The sequence below is a fragment of the Xiphophorus hellerii genome, chromosome 9, assembly GCF_003331165.1.
Source record: "Xiphophorus hellerii strain 12219 chromosome 9, Xiphophorus_hellerii-4.1, whole genome shotgun sequence".
Lineage (NCBI taxonomy): Eukaryota > Metazoa > Chordata > Actinopteri > Cyprinodontiformes > Poeciliidae > Xiphophorus > Xiphophorus hellerii.
Window position 1 is genome coordinate 184,586 of NC_045680.1, and position 22,916 is coordinate 207,501.

The following is a 22,916-nucleotide window of genomic DNA, read 5'->3' on the forward strand; positions in this document are numbered from 1 at the left end:
TAAAAGTTGGTGAGTATTAGGTAAAAATGGCGAAGTACAATGAATAACTGTTGAGTCAGTATAATATAATTTTTAAATGACGTAATCAGACACAAAACTTTTAAAGACTAAACTAAAGATATTGCAGAGTGATAATTAGAAAATAAGCAAATCAGGCAAAAACAAATCAAATGTTTTTCAACATCAAAGTTTTGAAGTGAATTCTTACAGTAGGTTATGCAATTAATGTACATTAGAACAGGGGAAAGTTGGCTACTTCTAGTAACAATATACCGTTTACATCGGAACAATAACGGCAAATACGAAAAGCAAAGCAAGCTGAAGATTGTTTAGAGAAAAACTGAAAGACGAAGACATTCTAAATATACAAATGACATATTTTAATAAACAACCAAACAACACAAAACTTACTTTGGTCGTTAAATAGTTAAAAAACTTTCGACACTGATCACATGCTCGTTGTGTAACCAATCAAAGGAAACTATCAGCCTGAAGAGCCAATCAGAATCAAGAGAGGGCGGGGTCTTCGTTGTTATGGACAACTCTCTTCCTGTTTCGCATGTAATCAATAAACTGCAGCAGTCGCTCAATGAGGAAGAGAGAAAATGCGGAGGTCGTAACAGTAATGTAAGTACTTTAGTTTGCTACTATGACTTTTATTGTACATAAAACATTATTTAAAACCGGAATGGGACGAAAGTGGTGATGTAACTAATTGTTTGGATTTATTTTAAAGAACCAGAACTGCTGCTGCTGCTGCTCACAAGATCTCAGCATGTGATATCGATTAGTAAGGGAAGAGGACATCCTGCAGCACAACCGCTGCTTTGTTTCAACTGTCAGCCTCTACAGCCAATATGGTGAAGTAGATTTTAGTTTTAACGCCGAGAAACTCTTCAGGTTTCGTTTAGTTTCGATATTAGCAATAATAATAATAATGATGAAAAGTTTGGACTAAATTCATTCTGTAATGATGTAAATGATATTGAGAATTAAATTTTTTATTAAAGTAATATAAGCTCAGATCACAGATTATGTTTTTATAACTTGGGAAATTGGAGTTTTCTTCCTATTTTTGCATTGCATTTTCCTCGTTCAAAATCGTAAATACAAACTGAAAATATAATTTCAGTTGTACAGTTTTGTTCCACTTAGAAAACTCTACAGGATTGTCATTTTAGTCCTTTATTGTTATTTTTACATCTAAATTAAGTCCAGTTCTAAAACCTTATACCAGGTGGAGGTGTACAATTATACATTACAATGTACAATTATACATTATAATGTACAATTATACATTATAATGTACAATTATACATTATAATGTACAATTATACATTACAATGTACAATTATACATTACAATGTATAATCATACATTATAATGTACAATTATACATTACAATGTATAATTGTACATTATAAAGATATTTCTTTATGTACAATTTCTGTTTAGTGAAACATTAATTCTGTTTGTTTTTTATTATTTTAGAAGCTTTGCCATATTAGGTAAATTATTATTGATTTTTTTTCCTGACTTTAATATTTCTATGTAACCAAAAGAGAAATTAACTGTGCTGCAGGGTCTTCCATTGAGGTAGTAGTTTTACCTCCAACAGAAAATGATTTATGCAGCTAAACAACCTAACCTCCATCTGATTTTCTTTTTTTTCTTTTTTAGCTCAAAACAATGCATCAGAGTGAATGCTGATGTGTTCAACGTCTGCAAATATTTCAGTTCTTAGTTTTGATACTTTTAATGTAATGAATATTTCAGAATTGCAACATTTAAAAGAGCATTTTTGCTGTCTAGTCTCTTCAATATGTCCATGGCAGTTCTGAATCTGATCAGCAACTATGACGAGATTTTCAATTCTGACTAAAGAAATCCTATTGATTGTTATTTTCCAGCAGCATTCCAATGGATGAAGTCTGCAGAAGAGTCATTTAACCAAACAGAGTGGAAAGAACAGCAGTTTGTATTTAAATTTACATCTTCAAACTACGTAGGAGCAAACATGGTGCATGTCTACAACTGCCATCCTTTCACTTCACAGCAGATTGTACAGGTAAATGAACGGATGCTGAGCCAGATTAGATAACAAAAACAAACAAAAACACAACAGTTCTTCAACATGTTTTGCTCAGGTGGAACAGGAACCTGGACTGGTGTGCTGTGGAGGCGGAGCGCTGTTTGTTGTGACAACAGGAGGATGCAAGGTGCGCTTAAAGTATTCCTCATTTTATCCTGTTTTATTTGTGACAATGTGTTCGGAAAAAAAGACAAAACATTCTGTTCATTGTAGATATATTCATTCAAGCATAGTTGAATAAATATATGTTATTCCTTAAACATTATTTTATTAGGTGCACTATCACAGGTTCTTTATTTAAAAATTTTTTATATGCGGTGTATAGGTTTTAGTTATTTTACATTTGATGTTTTTTGAGTTGTTTATTGTAAATAGTGATTTGCTGTTGTGTATGATTGAGTATTTGGGCCATTGTAGACAGGAAAAAATTGGAGGAGTACATTTCCACCAAAAAACTTTTAGATTAATCTTAGAAATGTAAAAGTTTTTTTTCTAGAAAATTTTCTGAGTTTGAGAAGTCAAACTTTCTGAGTTTTTCCTGCAAATCTTATATTACTTTTGGAGCTCAGAAATATTCCAGAATTTTTTCTGGAATATTTCTGAAATTATTGTGAAAATGTTTTGCTTTTTGGCTGAACTTTACTCCAGACTAGTATAATGTCGTAGTTCTGATACATAAATTTCCCCCATGGCGGGATTAATAAAGTTTACTTAGCTAGCTAGCTCGACGATGCTAGCTAAGTAGCTAGCTAATGCTAGCTAACTAACTAGCTAGCGCGACATTGCTAGCTAGCTACCTAGCTGCTCTTGAGAGTGATGCTTTATCTGACTGTAAGTATTTGTAAAAGATGTTAATATCTGTGTTTTAACTGGACCCAGGTGGAGGTGTACAATTTGGAAACGGAGGGCTGCCCTCTCATATGCCGCTTTGCTAGCATGGGCACAGTGAGGAGGATCCGGCACAGCTCCATCGGTACGGACACTTGCTCTTCTCCCCTATTGTTCCCCAGAAAATTATGCACACCCCTTTAGAGAACAGCAAGATTAGATAACTTACTTTTTATTTTTGTTTTAATGTATTTAAGTTTGAGGGGTTAAAGTGAGAATACATGGAGATGGTGAAGGTATATAAATACTTTTTGAAGACATGGGTAGAACCTCTCCATTCCTTCTTTAGGCAACCATCTTTCTTTTTTCTCCCCCAGAGCTTTTGCAAAGCAGTTGGTAGGAAAATGTCAAATGACAGAGTTATTAATCATAATGCCTCTGATTGTCTCCTTCAGGAGACTACTTGGTAACCATAGAGGAAAAAAACAGCGCCACCTATCTGAGAGTTTACACAAACTGGCGGCACCAGGTACGCTGCTTATGTTTTCCTTAAGTAGTTAATATTTGAACATAACTTTTACCTTTTTGGTGTAAACTGAACTGGGGAATGACCAGTTATTAAAAATACACCTTACTGTTTGCCATTTTAAAACTTTATTATAAATTCTGAACTTCTTTTTTTGAGTGGTAAATTAAATGTATTATATCATATTAAAACCTTATTTACAAAAGCACATGCATTGCACCTCTTTAAATAAGCAGATACATATGTTGTTTAATGCCATGTGGTGCATTCAGGTGCTGACAGTCATCTCTCTTTTGGCTTCTGTAAGATGCTCAGCCTGTTTTGGTGAGACGGTTCTTGCTTTCTGTTCAGGCGGAGGAGAAGTCCCGTGTTGGGGTGCGTTTATTGGGCCACCTGCTTCGCGTCGCGTCTGTCTGGGGTGGAGTGCAGATGGAGATTATTGAGATCCCGCTGTCGGAGCATCCCGTGTCCCTGGCATGCTGCGCCGTGACTGGAGACCTCCTGGTGGGCTGCGAGAACACGCTGGTTCTTTTCGCTTTGAGGAGACACACCCAGCAGAACCTGGTAACAATCCTGACCACAGTTGGATGGTGTGGTTAGGTCAGTGGTGACCAGATGTGTTGCAACATGGGCCAGAATCCCAACGTGGAAAATACTCCTTTCTGTTTTTACAACATATAACGCAAAATTATTATTTTTCTTTCTTTTTGTTTACTTTGCTCAGTACAGAAAATGATTAGAGCCACTGAAAGAAACATTGAGAAAATCATGCTTTTTTTCAGAATGCTGAATTTAATCTTAGAATTCTTTTATTTCTTCTCAGATTTGTGACTTTTTTTCATGGAATTCCAACTGTTCTCTGAATTCTAACTTTAATCTCTGAATTTAAACTTTTCTCTAAATTTTGACTTTAAAATCAGAATTCTTTTTTTCCCAGTGAACCTAATCGTTTTCTGCAGCTCAGCAATAAATTAAACATGCAATATTTTAATGAAACAAAGTGGCAATTCTTGCTCTTACTAAAAGGCGCCGGACAGCTTTGGGTAATTTTTTTCAGTTAATTTGGTGCAGAAAATCTTTTAATCTATCCCCAGCAACAAAATAAGATTCTTCAATAAACAGTTGTGCTATTAACCGAGTTTATTTGAAGAATTTATGTGCTCTAGACTTTTTGAGTGAAAATTCACTGAATGTTTTTAGGACGTCTTACCAATAACTTAAAATCCAAAGAAAACGTGGCTATTGAAATAAAATACTTTGTGCCTCACACTTTCCATTAAAGAAAAGCTAGAATTAAATTTGTAATTTAAATTCTCATGCTAAAAAATTACAAAGCGCCCACTAGAGGGTCAAATTTGTACCATAGAACAGTTCTAAGGGCCACAAATGGCCCCTGGCCCACAGTTTTTACACCTGTGTTTTATGTCTCCATACTTACATAAGTTCATTTGAGTCAAATGTTTGCCAGATGTTTTTTGTCTTTCAGGATTCCTGTTTAACTTGTTCCTTGGCTCAAACAGATTTATTGAATAACTTTATTTTGGAATAAATTTAAATATTCAGTCTGTTAATCCCAGCAGAACCTCCAGAGCTCCTGGTCCAACTCGGAGCAGAGCTGCAGTCAGAGTCCAGGTAATTTAACGTTTTGTTTCATACATTTTAAAACCTGAACACACTAAAGAGCACGTCTTACTTCATCAGAGTCGTTATAAATTCATATATGAATAAAGAAATTAAACGATTGACAAACATGTTTAAAGCTTGAGCTCTTTAAGACATATATATATAAATATAAATGATGAAATAAATAAATGAAATAAAATATGAATGATTTTAAACAAGTAAAACATCAGCTTTTCCATTTTGCTGCTGTGGCTCAGCTGATTTTTTGTTTTATTTTTATTTATTATTTTTTTTATGTTGTCCTTACAGGTCGAACTTCTAGTCAAAATCAGGAACTTTCTGTCTTGGACTTTGAACGTTCGGTCATCCTGCATCTCTCCAAAATTACTCCTAAGCAGGTACTTTAACTCTCTTTTTTTATGATTTCTATTTTCTAATATAAATTTTATATTCCAGGTTTAATAGTTTTGAATTGTTGCTCAGTTTTACTCAGTTTTTAATATGTATTTTAATATATATTACATATTTCAGTAAATAGATATTTATATATTTTTTGTGTTTGGGTACTACATAAAATATTGTCATATATTATACATAAACAAAAGGAACCACATTTTTAAATCTAAGATTAAGAATAAAAATGCTTTTTGGGAAAATGGAGGATTTATTTTCTCTTTATTTATTTTGTCTAATAATGGATTAGCATTTGGGAACTTTAAGGTCCTAAAATTTGTATTAAATTTTATTTGTCTGCATTATTTGAACCCAAAAAGCTTTAAAGATTCTAAATTATTATATGTTAATCATGCTTTAATAAACATAAGAAATGTCTTATAGTAAAAATAAAATTAAGTGTGTTTTACCAATGTTTTAATTACAAGTTTTTTCAGAGACAAAATTATAAATGCTTTAATAGAGAACCATCACAGATTATTAAGCCTTTTTTAAATAAATCCTTTAATTTACAGTGAGTGACAGACATTTTTATGGTGGATGTTACCTAATAAATTTCATGAGACTAAAACTCCTCAAGATTTTTACTATAATTAAATGCTCTGATTTATTTTAAACTATGAATTTAAGATGTACAAAATTAGCATCTAAATACTTACCTGCCTCCTTTGACTCCGTTTGTTTTGCTTTATTGTTGCAAACATTGAAAAATATTAAAGCTTTGTTTGCTTTCCCCTTTAGGTGGCGCTGTGTGGAGGTTATGTGGCAGTCCAGGCCGAGCTTGAAGTTCTGGTTCTGAAACTGGAAGTAACGGCCGAGCCCACAGGCGTGGAAGAGCATTCAGATTCCTTTAAAAGTGGTAAAAACAAACCTCACATCAACAGCGTTTCATTTCTAGATGCTCTGCTGGAGTCTAAATGTAGAATAAGAAAACTGGATAAAAGAGGAATGGTCAGGTCGCCAGTTTGGCAGATATTTAAGACAACTGATCGATAACTATCGATATGAAATGCTTATTTGGTGGTACGTTTTTTAGCCGTTTCTTCCAGCCCTGATGGGTTCTGTGTTTGCGTGTTTAGAAGATTATCCAGAAGAGCAGAGCGACTTCCTGCTGGTTCCGAAGCACCAGGAGCTGCTGGGGGACCGAGCCAGAACCTGCGACGTCCCTGTCAGCGTGGAGCAGACCGGACTGGAGGACCGCAGGCGCTACACGCTCTCCTACCTTCTCTTCAGGTGCTTTTCTGTTGTTTGAACAACATAGCATTGTGATGATGTTTCAGGATAGTGACCTGGACTTTTTTCTTCTGCAGGCGTTTTACTCCAGAGTTCTTTCAAGGCTGCAGTGTGGAGGAGATTCAGCTCCACTCGCTGCAGCTCCACCCCATGTCCACCAGTAAGTACCAGCGCCATGACAGCCCCAAATCGTCCTGCTCAGCTTAATCAGGGATTTAATATAAGCATTCAAATTAGGGGTGTGCTGAATTCATTAATTTTGAGAGATCAGTGATCAGCTGATGCTTAGATGTGAAGCCGGTCTTATCTACCTCAGCTAAGGTCAAAAAAATCAACCGCTGTCCTCTTCTGCTCTCCTGTTGGAGAGGTTTGACTGATAGCCCCGCCCACCAGGTCATGTCTGTGTGTTTGCAGTTAATAGTCACCACTTTTCAAATTTTATTTGTATGGCACATTTCAGCATTTTTAGTTTTTAGTCTAGATTTAAAGGAACTCAGGGTTTCGGCTGTTTTACCATTTTTTCTGAATTGTTGTTCCAGATTTTCTTTCTTGCTATATTGGAGACATTTCAAACAAAAAGAATCGGAAATTAGCAGGTCGGTAATCTGCGATCAGCCAGAAAACTTCAATCGGTGCACACCTAATTAATATTCAAGCATTAGTACCTTTAAATATTTTGAATTTGAGCCATTTAATTAAAACTCACTCAAAGGTTAACCCTTTAACCTCCAGCGGAACGCCCGCCTGCCGTTTTTTCTTTGTATTTTCTGGGGGTGAAGGTTAACACAGCGGGTCATTAACAAATATGATTATTAATTTAAACTCTCAGAGGATTCTCTGTTTCATTTTCATTTTTCTCACTTTTGTTCAGATTTTTGTTTTAATTTTTATTTCTTGTTTTTTTCTGCTGGTTGGAAATTTCCCAATACCCAAAGTCCATGAACCTGATCAGAACCGGTTAGCTTTTGCCCTTAGCGGCACCAGAACCTTCTGTGCAAACTCTGATATAAAATGTTTGCTTGTTTCTTATTATGTGCGCGGCAGCAACGGCACAAATTGCACTGATGTGAAAACCTGGAGCCGATAGAAATACAAAGACCTGATAAGGAAAGCTGTTGTCATGGAAACGGATTTAAATCCTCAATAATTCAGCTCCCATCTGTCACCTGACGTCACAACTACTGCAGACTTGTAGCGCTAGCTTAACAGAATTTCACCACCTTTATGCTTTACACTTCAAGGAGTGTGGGAAATCTCAGTATTGTCACAGAATCAAAATTTTTAAACACCAATTTAAAAAATTAATTTAAAAAAAAGAACTGCATAGAATTTGTCACGGAGGCTTTTGAAAACTGATTAATTTTAAAATAATTTGTGTGTCTCCAGGTAAGCAGTCGGCGTCTGTGGACGAACCGGCCTGCATGTTCTGCTTCTTCTCTCTTCCCACGGCGGGATACCTCTACAGCCTGAGGGGCGGGGTTGAACTCCTCTCCACCTATCAGTATCCAGAGAAAGCGCTGCAGGCGGTGCTCACAGATCACCTGTTGCACGTTATAACCAGGTGCTTTTCAAGCCCTGAATTTTCAACATGAAATATAAACATTTTATTTATTTCACCATTATTTTATGGTTGTTTTGATTTGCAGGAATGCGCTGCAGTCGTTTACGGTGCGTTGTGCCGCACTAGCAGCCAGGGTTGAAGACCCCTACATTGACACCACCATGAAGGTTTCACTCCATTTATTTACTTTATTTAGGACAATAAATGATGATTATACAATTTTGGTTGTTTTGGTCTCTTTGAAATTTTACACCAAATGTTTACATGCTTTGTAAAAACTTTCTGACATTAAATTGGACTAAAACTTTACTGTTTACGTTCATTCGGATAGCTAAAATGTTTTTTTGTCTGCTAAACAAAATGTAAAAAAAATGTTTCTTTTTTTCCCCACATTTTGATAAACATTAGTCTGCTTATCTGTTTAAACAATTCATGAAAGCAAAGATTGTGATGTCACAGGTCTTCAGGCTTCTGATAGGCTAGTTTTCTGACTCATGTAGATGTATGTATAAATCTGGTTTCAAACCCAAGCATTTGTGAATTTGCGTCAGTTTTTGTGACAGTACTAGTGCAGTCTTTACATTTTTTCAGTATTTTACTTTATAGGCTTACTGCAGACATCTGCTAGTATTTCTGGTTTTGTGTTTGGCATTTTTACTTGAAGGTTTTCTGTAAAATATTCACTCTTCTGTAAATGTTTTTTTAACCTGTGGGATTCCTCATAGTTCAATCCTTATCCTTTAATTTATTGTAATTTTAAAGACTTCTCTTTGCAAGTTATCGGCATGTTGGTGACATTTTCTCATGATATTTATCCATTTGTATCTCATTTAACACCCTCTAGTTGTTCATGTTGTTCAACTCCCTTATGTAAATGCAATACTAAGCACTGCTAACTAAGAGCTTAGTTCTGCTAGCACTAAAGCAATTCACCAATACAGTATTTAGCAAAAGCTAATGCTAAAGCGCTAACTTCTATTCAAATTACATGATGTCATACACAGAAGTCAAACTTTATTTTAAACAATACCGGGTTGTTCTCCATGTGAATCCATTTTTTAACTTAAATTTACCGTTGTGTTCCGCTAACTAAAAGGTTAGTTGTGCTAACTTTAAGCCACTAATCATAAACATTATGCTAATGCTAAAATGATACTGTACATCAACAAGGTATTTAGTGGAAGCTAATGCTAAATTGCTAACTTTAATTTGATTGTTGAACAAGTAAATTCATGCTTTAAAGTTTAAAAAGAAAAGGGTAAGCAAAGTGCGCAAAACTGTTTTTATGTTAGCATAAGTGCTAAGTGAAAAATTAGCACAACTACCAGCAGATTAACAGATGTGTGCCCTCCCCTACTTAAATGTCTGTTTTGTGATCTTAATATCTTCTGGAGCACATTGTGAGCATCTGTGAGAGGAACTCATGTTTGTGTTTTACAGGCTTGTCCACCGTGCAGCCTGGAGGTGTGTGCGCTCAGAATGCAGTTATTTATTGGTCTGCGGTCACTGTGTGTCTTTGGCCGCCATGTTGTCCTCCTCTCCACTGCTGACACAGAAGCACCAGAGGAAACAGAACGCCACACACAGCGCCGGGGCCTGTAGGTTTCACGCATGCTGCATCCAAACCGACACACATCTGTGTTTGCTATCATTTAGTATATTCAATTTTTAAAATCAAATATCTCATTAAATTGTTACACAAGGTTTTTAACAGTAGTAGTCCCCACAGGCATTTGTAAATCTTTTTATTGTACGTATGTGTTGTGATTTTAGCGATTTGAAAGAGCACAACATGCTGACTGGTATTTTCCTTGCTGTGGGAATCGATCCATCAACCACACCAGCTCTGGAGAACCTCCTGTCACGCCCCTTCCTGTAAGACAAACCCCAACCCAACCATCCAGCCCCCCCAAACCCGACCCACCGGAGAGTTGGTTGTCATTTTCAGGTCAAGCTGCTTTGGAAAAACACGCAAAATCTCATCTTTACACCGGTTGTCGTTTTTAAAGTAATCAGTTTGTTTTTAAGAGAAACTGGTGAACGGCCATTTCTGTTTTCTCTTGATTACAGGGTTTGTTTTCTGGTGGTGTTGAGACAGTAGCTGCGTTTCCATGTGCACAAATCTTTGTTGATATTATGCTAATGTCAAAAAAACGCAATTTTGCGAATTCATAAGACATTTAATTAAAACCACTTGTGAATGAGTTTGTTCACAAGATAACTCATTTAATATCGATTCAACGCTTTCAAATGACAACTTTTTATGAATGATACGATGCTGTCTGAAAACTGTACATTGTCTACAAAAAAAACCAACTTCCTTCTACTTCCTGTCGTCTTTGTCGTTTCTTCCAGTAGTAACATCCCGTTGTTGATCATGTGACTCCTGTGATACGAAAAAAACGTTTTCATTGCAGTTTTGTGAAATAAACTAAAGTTGATACGGACAATAAACCACGTCAAGCCGAGACGCAAAAACTTTATCAAAAAATGTGAGTTTTTTTCTAAAGTCTTGTTTTCATTAAGCGAATTTATTTTTGTAATTTCAATTTGCACAATTCTGTGATTAATGGAAAAGCAGCTACTTATCCTATTTTCTAAGTGACAACATTCATGTTCCGACGATCACAAGATTTACTTTGGAAAAATCAATTTTTTTCTTTGAGATTTAATATACATATAAAAATCTTTGCTTCTGGTCTTTATTGGTCCAGTTTCCATGTGCATTAATTATTAAAGTTTAAATATACGTTTACATTTGTGTGCGATGCTGCAACTTGGCCTGAAAGAGACAACCAGACCCATTTAGAGATTAAACCTAGCTTAGCTGCTGTTAACTCGCCTAACCGCGCCCAGTGTGAGCAAACTAATAATGTCATAACGTCAAAGTGTGAAATAAAATAAGACTTCTGTTGTTTTTTTGTTTTTTTTTACTAATTTAACCAGAGTTTTTATAGGTCCTTTAATTTCCCAATAATTAAAAAAAAAGAGGTTATTTTAATTTCCTAATGTTAATATATTTTATTTTAAAATATTAAAATATATCTATATATATTTATATAGATAAAATATATCTATATAAATCCATTTAAGACTGCTATATTTTTCAAAAATTACAAAAATAAACAATAAATCAGACAGCAACCTTCATGGGGCTTTTTTAACTGGGGGTGTCCAATGTGAGGCACGGGGGCCGTTTGTGGCCTCTGGACAGAGTTTGTGGCCCATCCAGCGCAGCTTGTTGCAGATGGAGATTTTTTTATTTGTAATCAGGGTTACATTTATAATACCACCATTTTTTTTACAATGGAAAATGTTAAGAACAACAGAAAGTATTCATCTTTTTACAACCAAGCTTTTATAATAACCAGAGCCTCGTTAATCCAGAGACTTTCCTGCATCAAGCTTTATTTAAGTTATTAAAGTCCTTTAAATATTATAAGTGTTTTGAAAGAAAGTGACCCAAATCCTGTTTATAACTGAGAATAAATTTGTTCAGTTGAGTTCAAAACAATTTGAAAACTAGATGCCTTTATTATGATACAAGAATCATGAAAAATCCTTTTTAAGTTTTGGATAAAAACAAATAAAACAAAAAAACTAAGATCAAACGTATAAATTGCCAGTTTTTTTTTTTACTTTCTTGCACCATGAAAACGTTTGACTTGATTTTAACCCAGGTGATAAAAAGTTTGGACACCCCTGCTTCACATATCAGACCAAATGCAGTTTTTGGATCAATTCACAGATCCTCTATAGAACAGATGCTCTGCTACATCATTTTAACATGCTGACTAACTGTAGACTAACTGCTCTGTTGCTCTCCTGTTGATTTTAATTGCATGGATTCAGAGAGATTCTTGCTGAAAGTGTTGGTTGTGATTGCAGTAGTAGTGATCACAATAACAGTGAACACTCTCTTCTCGTTTTAGTTTTTCATGCATGTCTCATATAAAACGAGATGTTTAATGAAAACTTTCATTTTCACAATGGGATTTGTACTCTTAAAACAATATATACGTTTGTTGTTTTTTTTTAAAAAGCTGAAATTGAGCAAGTTTTGGCAATTTTGCACAAAGGTTTTATGGAAATGGAAAATTTATTTTGAGAAGTAGTTTTTTCCTTTATTTTTTTAAGAGGTTGTGAAACACTGAAAATGTTTCTCTTCAGCTTAAGTTATTAATCATTTACTTTTATCATTTTAGTATAAATTATAACCAGTTAATGCATCAAACCAGTCAGAGAAGGGACTAATAGTAAAACAATAAATCCATTTAAGACTGCTAAATATTTAATTTCATTTTTACCATATATAGGAACAGCGTAGCTAAAAGGAAAAACTGCCTGCCTGCTTACATCTGGCAAACTCAAATTATTATTATTATTATTTTGTTTGATTCAACAGAATTATCACTTTACATAACCTGAAGATGAAGTTTGCCATGTTATTTCTACATTAATTATGTCTGTGGTGTTTATTTCTTCTGCATGCACAGATAATTTTAGTTTGTTTTACTGCTAGGTGTACAGGAAAGTGAAAGCCATTTATTTCTATTCATTTTTGGATAATACAGTGGTGTGTGTTGTGATGTTTTTGGGAAATTTTAACGGAGTTTTTTCCAAACTTATTTGGACATTTTTCTCCCTCTGTTTCCAAAGTGGAAACGATTCAAATTGTTCAATTGCAACGCAGATTATTTCTTTTTTTCTGATGTTTTGTTTAATTAAAAAAAGGGTCCGTTTCAGAGTTTGCATGGCCCAGATCCATAAGACTTGGTTATCTAATATGCATCGTTTTACGAACTAAAGAAATGATTCTGCTTTTCCCTTCAGTTGTAATACTTTGTTTTTATTTAAATTAACACTAAACAGCTTGCAGAGAGTTTCCAAGTGGATATATTCGGAGATGAAACACTTCTTTGGAAATGTTTGGGATTAGATGGAACCAGCGGAGGATTTCCCAGATTTTCATGGTGTTCTGTGTTTCTGACCTTTGTTTCCTGTTTTTGACCTCAGGAGCAGGAGGTGGGCCATCTCACCCCCCAAAGAAACCAGTCCTGTTGGACACGGGTGGAATCTGTATGTTGTCGACACCGTACCTCCCATCACGCTCCATCAGGAGATGGTAACAACAAAACTCTCTAAAATAACCATCATAAATATGATTAGACTTCACAGTATTATAATAATTTTAAAAAACAGAAGAGTTTCTATATATCATAATATAAGGTTAAGCTCCTTTTCGAACAAATTGTGTAAAAATTCATTTCAATTTGTCTTATTATTATTTTTCTGCTGTTTTCACTTTTTGTTGTTTAAACTAAATGAATGAATTAGCACTGGACAATATGGCAGAAAACGCATCACATATCAATCAATAATTATTGACTAGTTGTTTGTTTTAAATATCTAAAATGTTACCAAACTGTTGGCATGACCTTTCCTGTTTTATCCACAGTTTTCACTCCATGCCATTGTTTTTATTTTTAAAGACTTATGAGGCACAGTGGAGAAACTTTAAACTGCTCCTGCGCAAGTACTCGCCAAGTTGTTGCTAGGTAACCAAAACTTACTCGCCAAGTTGTTGCTAGGTAACCAAAACTTACTCGCCAAGTTGTTGCTAGGTAACCAAAACTTACTCACCAAGTTGTTGCTAGGTAACCAAAACTTACTCACCAAGTTGTTGCTAAGTAACCAAAACTTACTCACCAAGTTGTTGCTAGGTAACCAAAGTGGGAGTGTTTCCACCAACCTAGCTTAGCTAGCCATGAGAGTTTGAGCAGCTAAAGCCTTTCCTCTGCCTACATCCCCCAGAATGCAGTGGGTATCTATCACAATATATATTATTGATTTACTGCGCAGCCCTAAAATGAATAAATATTTACACATATAATGGCATGTCCTGAGAATCAGCTGTTCTCTCAGAAGAAACTTTAATAACTGCACAGATATTTATTTGTTGGGGTCATTTTGAGTTTTTAGGATTGTCTTGTTTATGTGTGCCAGGTTGAGTACAGCCAGCGCTACGCAGAGACTAACCCACAGGGCCTGAGTCTTCGTCACCTCCTCAGTGAAGCCCACCTCTTCCTCCGCTCCTCCCTGCTGGAGTCGTCAGAGCAGCGGCAGGCCAGCGAAGGCGTCAGAAAGATGGCCGCCCAGACATACGGGGAGGAGCTGGAGGAGGCGTTCAGACAGAACTCCGCCCAGCTTGGAGACAGTTTCAGCAGGTACCAGCGCTCTAAACTCTGCTCAGGCTGATTAAAAATGAATCGTTCATGTTCCACTCTTATCACATGTCTTTTAAAATAACTTGTCATTCTATATTTTGATGGATTACATCAGTTGTCAATCAGCACATCAATTAAACTGCACATTATTTGCAACCTGGGTTACATGTTAATCAGTGGTGGGCACCACTAGCTACAAGTTTTGCTGAGCTATTCCTAAAGCGCTATGGCATTAGTTTTGCTAACACTAAGGTGCTACACCAACATAGTATTTAGTGGAAGCTAATGCTAAAGTGCTATACCAAGATAGTCACAGCTACAGTTGTAAATTCTTCCTGAAATTTGTTTTTGTGACGACGCTCCATCTTGTCAGTTTATTTTAAAATGTTAATAAAGCCCAGCTCTTGTTTTGTGTCCTGGTAGGGGCAGTCAGAAGGATTGTCACCTGGCTTTGCCGTACTACAGGATGTCTGGTCTGTCAGTCACTGAGGTCATGTCCAGAAACCGTCCACTCCCAGGCAGTCCTCACTCCTACGGACCCGGTTTCCTGTTTTATCTGAAGAATTACCTGTTAGAGGAAACTGACCAGATCCTCAGTCAGGTATGAAAACCTTAAATTCTCTCTGAATTTTAATGATAAACATTACATCTACTAATGTGTCTGTCATGTCTCACTTTGAATTTGCTGAATTATTTTACTTTTAAAGGGGATCTGTTATGCAAAATTCACATTTTGAACTTCCATTTGGGTCTCAACCTGGGGTGGAAATTAGCACCCGCCTCTGGCCAAATGCGGGTAAAAGTATGAAGTGGTGTGTAAATTGGAGCAACGCACCAGCCGCTGTGGCGGGTTGACAATTTGAACAGAAAGTAAAAAAAAAAAGAAGCTGCATTCAGTTTGAACTTCTGTCCAGGGGAGGACTGACCGTCTGGAGTCCAGACTGATGCATTTACTATCCATATCTGGCGGCCTTACGCTGTCATCATTTAACAAAAAATTATATTAAATCTCATTTTTATCGACCGTGACAGCCCATTGGTTGATTTTAGTGACAAACATTGGGCAGATCCAATGAAATCCCTCAGTCCTCCTTGGCCCGCCCCTCCCCTCTAGGTTTATAAATGGCGCCATTTCAGCTAACGGTTAGCTGCTAACCGGAGTCCGAGAAAAATGATCGGATACGAGACGAGGCAGGTCGGAAAAACTACGACAAAAGATAAAAAGCGCATTAGCCCATTCAGAAAAATGTGTCAAACTAACCAATATGCTAATTACCACACTAACTTTGACCGTTGGAAGGGATTCAGTAACGGACAAGGAGAGGGAATTAGCGATTCAGGGGCTTTATAGTCGTCGGAGGATGATGATGAGAAAGACGTGACCAGGGACAGATTGAGGAAGAGTTCAGATTAGCTGCTGCTGCCTGGTAAGAAGGAGTGAAAATGTTCATAAAGAAAAAGTTTCATGCAGGCAGGAAGGCAGGTGTGTGTGAGGAGGAAGCTAGCACTAAGCTAACAGGAAGTCAGAAAAACTCTGGAGTAACACAAGAATGATGATGATGGCCTGTGGAATTAATAATGAACACGTTCTGAGATAGTTTAGTAATAATTGTAATAAGTAAGGGAAACAGTTTTAGCCCGTTTGGTCAGCTGGTTTTACCACTATATGCTCTGTACAATGGCTGCTGGATAACACAAGAATTTTGCTGTTGACTTACCATCCAGAAATCACTTACTGCATTCTTGTTGGTTGTGCAGGAGGCTCCACTTCTGCTTTTCAAAGATATAACTGACTAAAATGTCATTATCTAAGAATGATTTTGTGCCACATGTTTTGTTTAGCCCATAGACCGATCCTAACCAGTTCAAGAAGCATAATTGGTCACCTTTAAGCTCATACAAGGATGAAGTTAAACAAACAAAAAATCTAAAACTGAGTTTTTCTGTCTTTGTGTCAAATCAGGAAGACGCAGATGAGGTCACTAGAATTTTCAGCCAATCAGAGCCCTCGATGCTGGTCAGCGCGTGCGCCAGCCCGTGCATGATGAACGTCGACCCGGCTGCAACGCTGCAGATTTTACAACGTCTGGAGGAAACGGCTGGCGTGTCGGTGCCTCTGACAATCACCATGGCGACCATGATGCTGCGCCTGGGCAACATGGCGCAGTACACGGAGCTGATGGAGCGACACGCTGAGGTGTGTCATACTTCATACACATGTTTTTTCTCACTGTTTGGAGTTGAATCAGACCAAACGTTTCTTTTTTTAAGTTGTTTTGAATTACCAAATTTATTTCTTTTTTTTTATGTCAGAAAACATAGCAAGAACCTTTAGTTGTTTTAGACTTTTGATCTGATGTAACTTCAGACATGAGGGGAAAAGTTTGTAGATCTCAGGTTTCAACCGGATATAGAAAATAATAATTACACATTTTCAAATAGGTGTGTTGCATGTTTTCTTGCATCAATATGTGGGTTGAACTCTGTGTTGTGCATTCAGATGCTGCTGGTGTACGGGTTCATCGAGGAGCCGAGGTTGCTGCTACACGCAGCAGGAGGAGGAGGGAAACACCCTCAGGTGCGTCCGACGGCGTTGGCCGGCCAGCTGGCTGATTCCCAGCCTGGACTCCTGGTGGCGGCCATGGTGGCTTTACACGAGAACAACAAGGTGCAGCTGGAGCCGGCCGATCACGTCTTTAAGGTCCGTCGCTGCTGCAGAGCCCCCTGGTGGACACGGAGGGGATTTGTTTTTCTTTTCTGTTCCCCAGCTAATAAAATTTTTAGATACATCCTCATCTATTTTCCATACAGTCAGTGATAAAAAAAAATACAATTTAAAGTAAATAGTGTTTTTATATTCTTTACTCTTTGGTGCAGAAAACTGGTTAAAATTTGATCTATTTGTTTTTGTTCAGTGGAGATGAGACTTCACATGAAAACAGCCGTTTGTTAACCGTTCAGACTGAAACCACGAAAAAGACGCAAACAAAACGGCCAGATGATGTTATTGTCACGTGAAAATAATAAAAAAATAGTCCAAATACTTTTCTTTATTTGCTTCTTTTCATGTGCCTGTTTCTTTCTTTGATTTCTTTTGTCTATTTATTTTTTATTTGTTTTTTTCTTTCTCTCTGTTTACTGCACTCTTTCTTTTGTTAGTTTTTTCTATTTTATTATTTTCTTTTTCTTCTTTTATTCTGTTTCATTGTTTGTTTCTTTTTCAAGTTCTTTTTTTCTTTGTTTTTATTTTTGCTTCTTTTTTCCTTTTTGTTTGTCTCTTCCTTTGTTTTTTCTTTTGGTTTCTTTCATTCTTTCTTTCTTTTGCAGTTATTTTTCTTTTCATTGGCTTTTTGTTCTGTTTTGTTTACTACTATTGTTTTTCTTCTTTGTGTTTTTTTTTTACCTTTTTCATTCTTTCTTTCTCTGTTCCTTTTTGTTTGTTTTCTTTCTCCATCTTTTTCTGTTTCTGCCATTTTTGTCTCTTCCAATATTGATGGAAAGTCCGTGTTTGAGCTGCTTTGCCTTCAAAAAGAATTCTCACAAATGAGATATTAACAATCATGGAAAAACTTTATATTGTTGCCAAAAACTTTTGATATTCAACATGCCGCACTAGTAAATACATTATTATGAAGGAATTAATTTCTTTTTGTGAGGTAACCTATCAGAACAATACCCCCCATGTCCTCTAGGGGAACCGTACACTGATCTGTCTGAACGCTACGGAACCAGATGTTCTGTAGGTCCTGATGTTGTTTTGTTTGCAGGAGCTGGGATGTGAGAGCAGCCTGCAGGTGGACTTTTGGGAGGCGATGCTCATGGCGTCCTCCCAGGATGCCGTCATTCAGGAGCTTGTGTTCCGACTCGCTTCGGTTTACATCGACCGACTGACGGCCGGCGAATCCCCAACAAAACACAAGTCGCTGAAAAGTGCGGATGACCTGGTAACGGTTACGCCGCCGTCTGTATCTGAGAGCTTTTCCTCTGGCGGTTTGACTTCAGTCCTGCTCTGTGTTTTGCTTTCAGATCAGCTGCTGCTCTCATTATGGCGCCCTCTACCCATGGCTCACCGTCCTGAACCCAGCTCAGACTTCCAGCTACCAACACCAGGAGGCGCTGCACAAACTGCAGGTGTGGAGATAGAAGGATGGATAAAAAAGAGGAGTGGAGCCACTAAAATGGACTTTCTCAGAAATCAGATTTTAAACTCAGAATTTTGATTTTGAACTCAAAATTCAGCTTTTTTTCTCAGAATCTTGAGTTTTTTTAGATTTCAGAATTTTTTTATCAGGAAAAAAACACTTTATTTTAATCATACTTTATTGTACAAATTTTGACTTTTATTGACAAATTCTGACTTTAGTTTATGAATTCTGACATTTTTCCCACTTGTTTCCTCAGAATACCCTGTTTTTCTACAAATTCTGACTTTCTTTCCATCGAATTTTGACTTTTTTTCATCCAAATTTTGCAATTTGTTTCCCCAGATTTTGACATTTGTTTCCTCAGAAGTCTAGCTTTAAAATCAGAAGTCAGAGTACATTTTTTATTTTGTTTTGTGGCCTTTCTCCCCTCCCGTAACTGTCTGGATGTGGTCAAGAGGTCAGACTGATGTAACTGTCCCTGCTGCTCTGTCCTGCAGTCGTTGCTCTGCGGTCCGTCCCTCTCCATCGGCAACGTTGCTCCTCTGTTGGAGAGTCTGTCGGAGGAAACGCTGTGGGGCTTCAGCCTGCACCTCCTCTGTGCCACCAGAAGGGGGCACTATGGCAGTAGCATTGAGCGGTTGTTGGACCGCTGTCCTCAGGCCATCATAGCCTACGCCAACCACCAGCTACAGGACAAACACATGGCATGTCCCTCATTTACTTTATTTTATTTGTTGTTGTTTTGTTTATCGTTTTATTGACTTTTCTCATGTTTTCTTCCAGGCTCTCTGGTGGCAGAAACTACTTCCTGAGTTGTGCAACCGGACGAGAGCGGCCGCTGACAACGGCGTCCTGCTCGGAGCTCTGACAGGTGGAGAAAATCTCCCAACTGTAGCAGAAAAACGCAAATCTATCAGCTGATTATCAAAACAGTTTAACATGAGCTGCAGCTAATTTTATTATTTTGAGTCTTAAAACAAAGTTTAACTTCATTTTACTAGCTCAATTTGTGATATTCACTTGGGTAGTAACTGGTTACATTTACTCAAGCATGTTTACTTCAGTAACTTTTTGAGAAGTGTACTCTTAGTAGTATTTTTTACTACAGGGCACTTTTTACTTGAGTAGTTTTATTATGAAGTATTTCTACTCTTATTTGAATAAAATTCTGGATTCTCAACACAATGAGGGGAAAAACAAACATGTCTAACATTTTAAAAATACTCGACAAATGTTTGTAAACTTTTGAATTTGAGGAAAGTCTCTAAAAAACGTCCTTGCCACATTTTCTGGCATTTAGCAAACAGAAATAATTTTGGTAATTTTAACCAAGCTAAACAAGAAAAGTTTGGTCTGACTTTACGAACAAAAAAATGCTTTTGTGTTTTTATTCAGTGTATGTAAATATCTGGTTTCATCTGCATTTCCCACCTACAGTCATTTGCTTACATCAAAGTATTAGGAACATAATAACTTTTTTACACAAATGTAGCTATAAGGATAAAGTCAGAATTATACGAGAAGCGATAATATACCAATTAAGTTATAATTTTATGAGAATTTGTACTCAAAGTTGCTTCAAAACGAAGGAAACTGAACATGTTGTGAAGTTTTACTTGGTATCTGCTTTACAAATAAAGAAATTCTTAATGTTTTCACACATCAGCATTAAATTATTATGGACTAGCAGGACTTTGTGCAAACAACTGTGGGACTTGCTGAGTTTCACGTCAGATCTCGGAAAATCTTTGCTTCTTTTCTCGTTCGCTTCTCGTAATTTTGCGATTTTCGTCTGGTAAATATTCTTCATCCTGTTCATATTAGACTCTGTTCTCATAATATTACGACTTTGAAGAATTAGAGCCTAATAGAGCCTGTTATATTCTGCTTTATTGACACAAAATGCTTATCGACTCTGGTCTCCATGCCGACAGAGACGCTGGTGGTGGTTGCCATGGAGACGAGCCCCGCAGAGTTTCTGGAGCTCCTGCCAGACGACGGCTCGGCGTCGTTCTTCCTGCCTCACCTGTTGACGTGCGGCCAGAAACACCTGCCGGCCTGAGAGACGCCGACTCAGCAAGAACAGAAACGCAAAGCAAAGCATTTGATGGAGCTGAAAATGACGTCTTGTTCCTGCTGCTGTGGAGGCAGAACAACATTTTTAGTTTTTTTCCTAAGAGTTTCAGTATGTGAATTTTTAAAGTACTTGATGTAAATCTGAATCTTTTAAACAGTTTTATGGCTGTAAAATCAGACTGGTGATCATTTATCGTGGATTCCAGTCAAACTTTACTTCCTGCTTCACTTCGTTCATGTCTGAGTAAAATATCTGTAATATGAAATGTCTTGTTGAAATGGTGAGAACAAAATCTCTTTTCTTAGCTTTTTTTTCTTTGGTGTTTATTGAAAATAAATATTTTTTTTCAAACTACATTATGAAAAAAACAGTTTGCTTTGATTTCCTGGAATATTTTTGTTAAAACTGAATTATTTTGGCTTCTTTACTGTAAAACAATCCCAATAATAATGTTTTGTGATTTTGTCTCCAGACTGTTTCTACATGTATGTCCAGGTTGGAGGCACTGGGTTTGCAAATTAAGCCGAAATTTGGATTTAAAGAGTTTTTATTTTGTTTTTCTGTTTGTACATTTAGCTACTGGAAACATCCTGAGGCCTGGTAAACGGGGAATGTCCTTCTGATGGTTGCAGTTAGATGATAAGCATTAATCAGGCTAACAATGTAAACGCTATGTAATTACATCTATACGGAACCATATTAATGCCAATGCTTTGTCGTTATAACGAGATTTTTAAAAGTTGTTGTAATGACATTTATGTCTCATTAAAACCAAAAAATCTTTTCTGTTAAAAAAGAAAAGTTGCAGCGGTAAAACAGCAACACTTTCTGTTATTTTTAGACGTCGACATAGAAAGCCCCTTCACGCCTTTCTGACAGGTTATAATCTGCCTGGATTATAGACCGATTCATTTTTGATCAACTTATTTCCCGTTTTAATAAACTTTTGTGTTTTAGCAAGGTTTGTTATGAAACTTTCCCAAACTCTTAATGTTTTCCTTCCACTCAACTTTCTAGTAAAATGTTTCTATACTGCTCTGTGTGTACAAACATTTTTTGGGGATTATTCTCCTTTTGGAGGGTTTCTCTAGCTGTATTTCCATTAATAAAAAAAATTATGCAAATTGAAAGTACATAAATAAATTTGCTTAGTAGAAACTTGTTTTTCAATTTAAAACTTTTTGGTAATGATTTTTTTTTTTCTTTATCATGTTGAAGTTAATGTATTTTACAAAATTGCCGTGGAAACACTTCTTTCACATCAGCAACTGGATCTTACTACTGGCAGAAACCACAAAGAAGATGACAGGAAGTGGTAGAATTGTTTTGATTTTTTAACTATTATTTTGTTTATTTAGCATAAAAACATTTTTTAAAAATGGCAACGACCATTTCACATTTAGCATTATTTCTAGATAGTATATCTTAGGTATTTCTCCCTAACTGATACACTTAGTACAACTAACAGTAGGATCCATATGGGACAGATCCGGGGAGGAAACAAAACCACGGTACAAAAAAATAATAATTAAAAGCGAAAATAAAACCTGAGGCTCATAGCAGATTAAATTCAGATTGGTACAGGAGGAAGATGGAGTGTTTTTCATGACTTATATGAACGAACTTATTCACGTGATTTTAATTGCATTTGTTGTTTAATGTCAGAAAATTTTATCACTAATGTAATTTTAGATTTTCATTAAGATGAACAGAAATAGTTAATCTCAAGTTTTTGAATTGGAAAAAAGATTCATTTTTGGTCAACTTTTACTCTGATTGCTAAATAAAACTAAATGTTTCATTTTCAGTTTATCTCGTCTTGTTTTTGTGAAACTATTATAATCTAATCAGGAGTATTGATTTATCGGCTTTAGTTGCTGATGGCAGACCGAAGTCATTCGTTTCTGTTCCCATGACTTTAAGCAAACAACTAATCATTTTAAAGCACAACAGTGAGCAAACTTCACCCCAGACCTGAGATTACAGCTTTAAATAGTCTAACACACAGGTGTCAAACTCCAGTCCTCGAGGGCCGCTGCCCTGCAGTTTTTAGATGTGCCACAGGTACAAAACAGTGGAATGAAATGGCTTAATTACCTCCTCCTTGTGTAGATCAGTTCTCCAGAGCCTTAATGACCTAATTATTCTATT

The 22,916-nt window shown here is 36.5% G+C and overlaps 1 protein-coding gene across 3 annotated transcripts; it reads left to right on the forward strand.

Moving 5' to 3' along the window:
* The first annotated feature begins 499 nt into the window (after positions 1 to 499).
* hps3 (HPS3 biogenesis of lysosomal organelles complex 2 subunit 1) lies at positions 500 to 21,927 on the forward strand. 3 transcript variants are annotated; one of them, XM_032572962.1, is made up of 27 exons: positions 500 to 627; positions 737 to 860; positions 1,911 to 2,068; positions 2,148 to 2,219; positions 2,972 to 3,065; positions 3,376 to 3,449; positions 3,798 to 4,010; positions 4,364 to 4,368; positions 5,020 to 5,078; positions 5,379 to 5,467; positions 6,264 to 6,381; positions 6,602 to 6,755; positions 6,833 to 6,915; positions 8,142 to 8,316; positions 8,402 to 8,483; positions 9,757 to 9,914; positions 10,090 to 10,191; positions 13,333 to 13,441; positions 14,323 to 14,543; positions 14,967 to 15,144; positions 16,507 to 16,740; positions 17,044 to 17,244; positions 18,311 to 18,487; positions 18,570 to 18,674; positions 19,186 to 19,392; positions 19,472 to 19,559; positions 20,623 to 21,927. In XM_032572962.1, exons 3-27 carry the CDS (start codon positions 1,925 to 1,927, stop codon positions 20,748 to 20,750), a joined length of 3,270 nt encoding a protein of 1,089 aa, XP_032428853.1. In that variant the 5' UTR covers positions 500 to 627; positions 737 to 860; positions 1,911 to 1,924; the 3' UTR covers positions 20,751 to 21,927. The 3 variants fall into 3 exon arrangements, with proteins under 3 accessions (XP_032428853.1, XP_032428852.1, XP_032428854.1); XM_032572961.1 differs by lacking the exon at positions 4,364 to 4,368 and adding an exon at positions 4,080 to 4,084 and having other exon boundaries at positions 20,623 to 20,750; XM_032572963.1 differs by lacking the exons at positions 500 to 627; positions 737 to 860; positions 1,911 to 2,068; ... (2 more) ...; positions 3,376 to 3,449; positions 4,364 to 4,368 and having other exon boundaries at positions 3,804 to 4,010; positions 5,016 to 5,078; positions 20,623 to 20,750.
* Positions 21,928 to 22,916: the final 989 nt, after the last annotated feature.

What these genes read in the sequence shown, in the direction of transcription:
- hps3 (XM_032572962.1), top strand. Translation starts at nt 1,925, where the DNA reads ATGAAGTCTGCAGAAGAGTCATTTAACCAAACAGAGTGGAAAGAACAG. An exon ending in ACACAAACTGGCGGCACCAG is followed by an intron (nt 3,450 to 3,797) that starts GTACGCTGCTTA and finishes CTTTCTGTTCAG; the next exon opens with GCGGAGGAGAAGTCCCGTGT. An exon ending in CCTGCTCGGAGCTCTGACAG is followed by an intron (nt 19,560 to 20,622) that starts GTGGAGAAAATC and finishes CCATGCCGACAG; the next exon opens with AGACGCTGGTGGTGGTTGCC.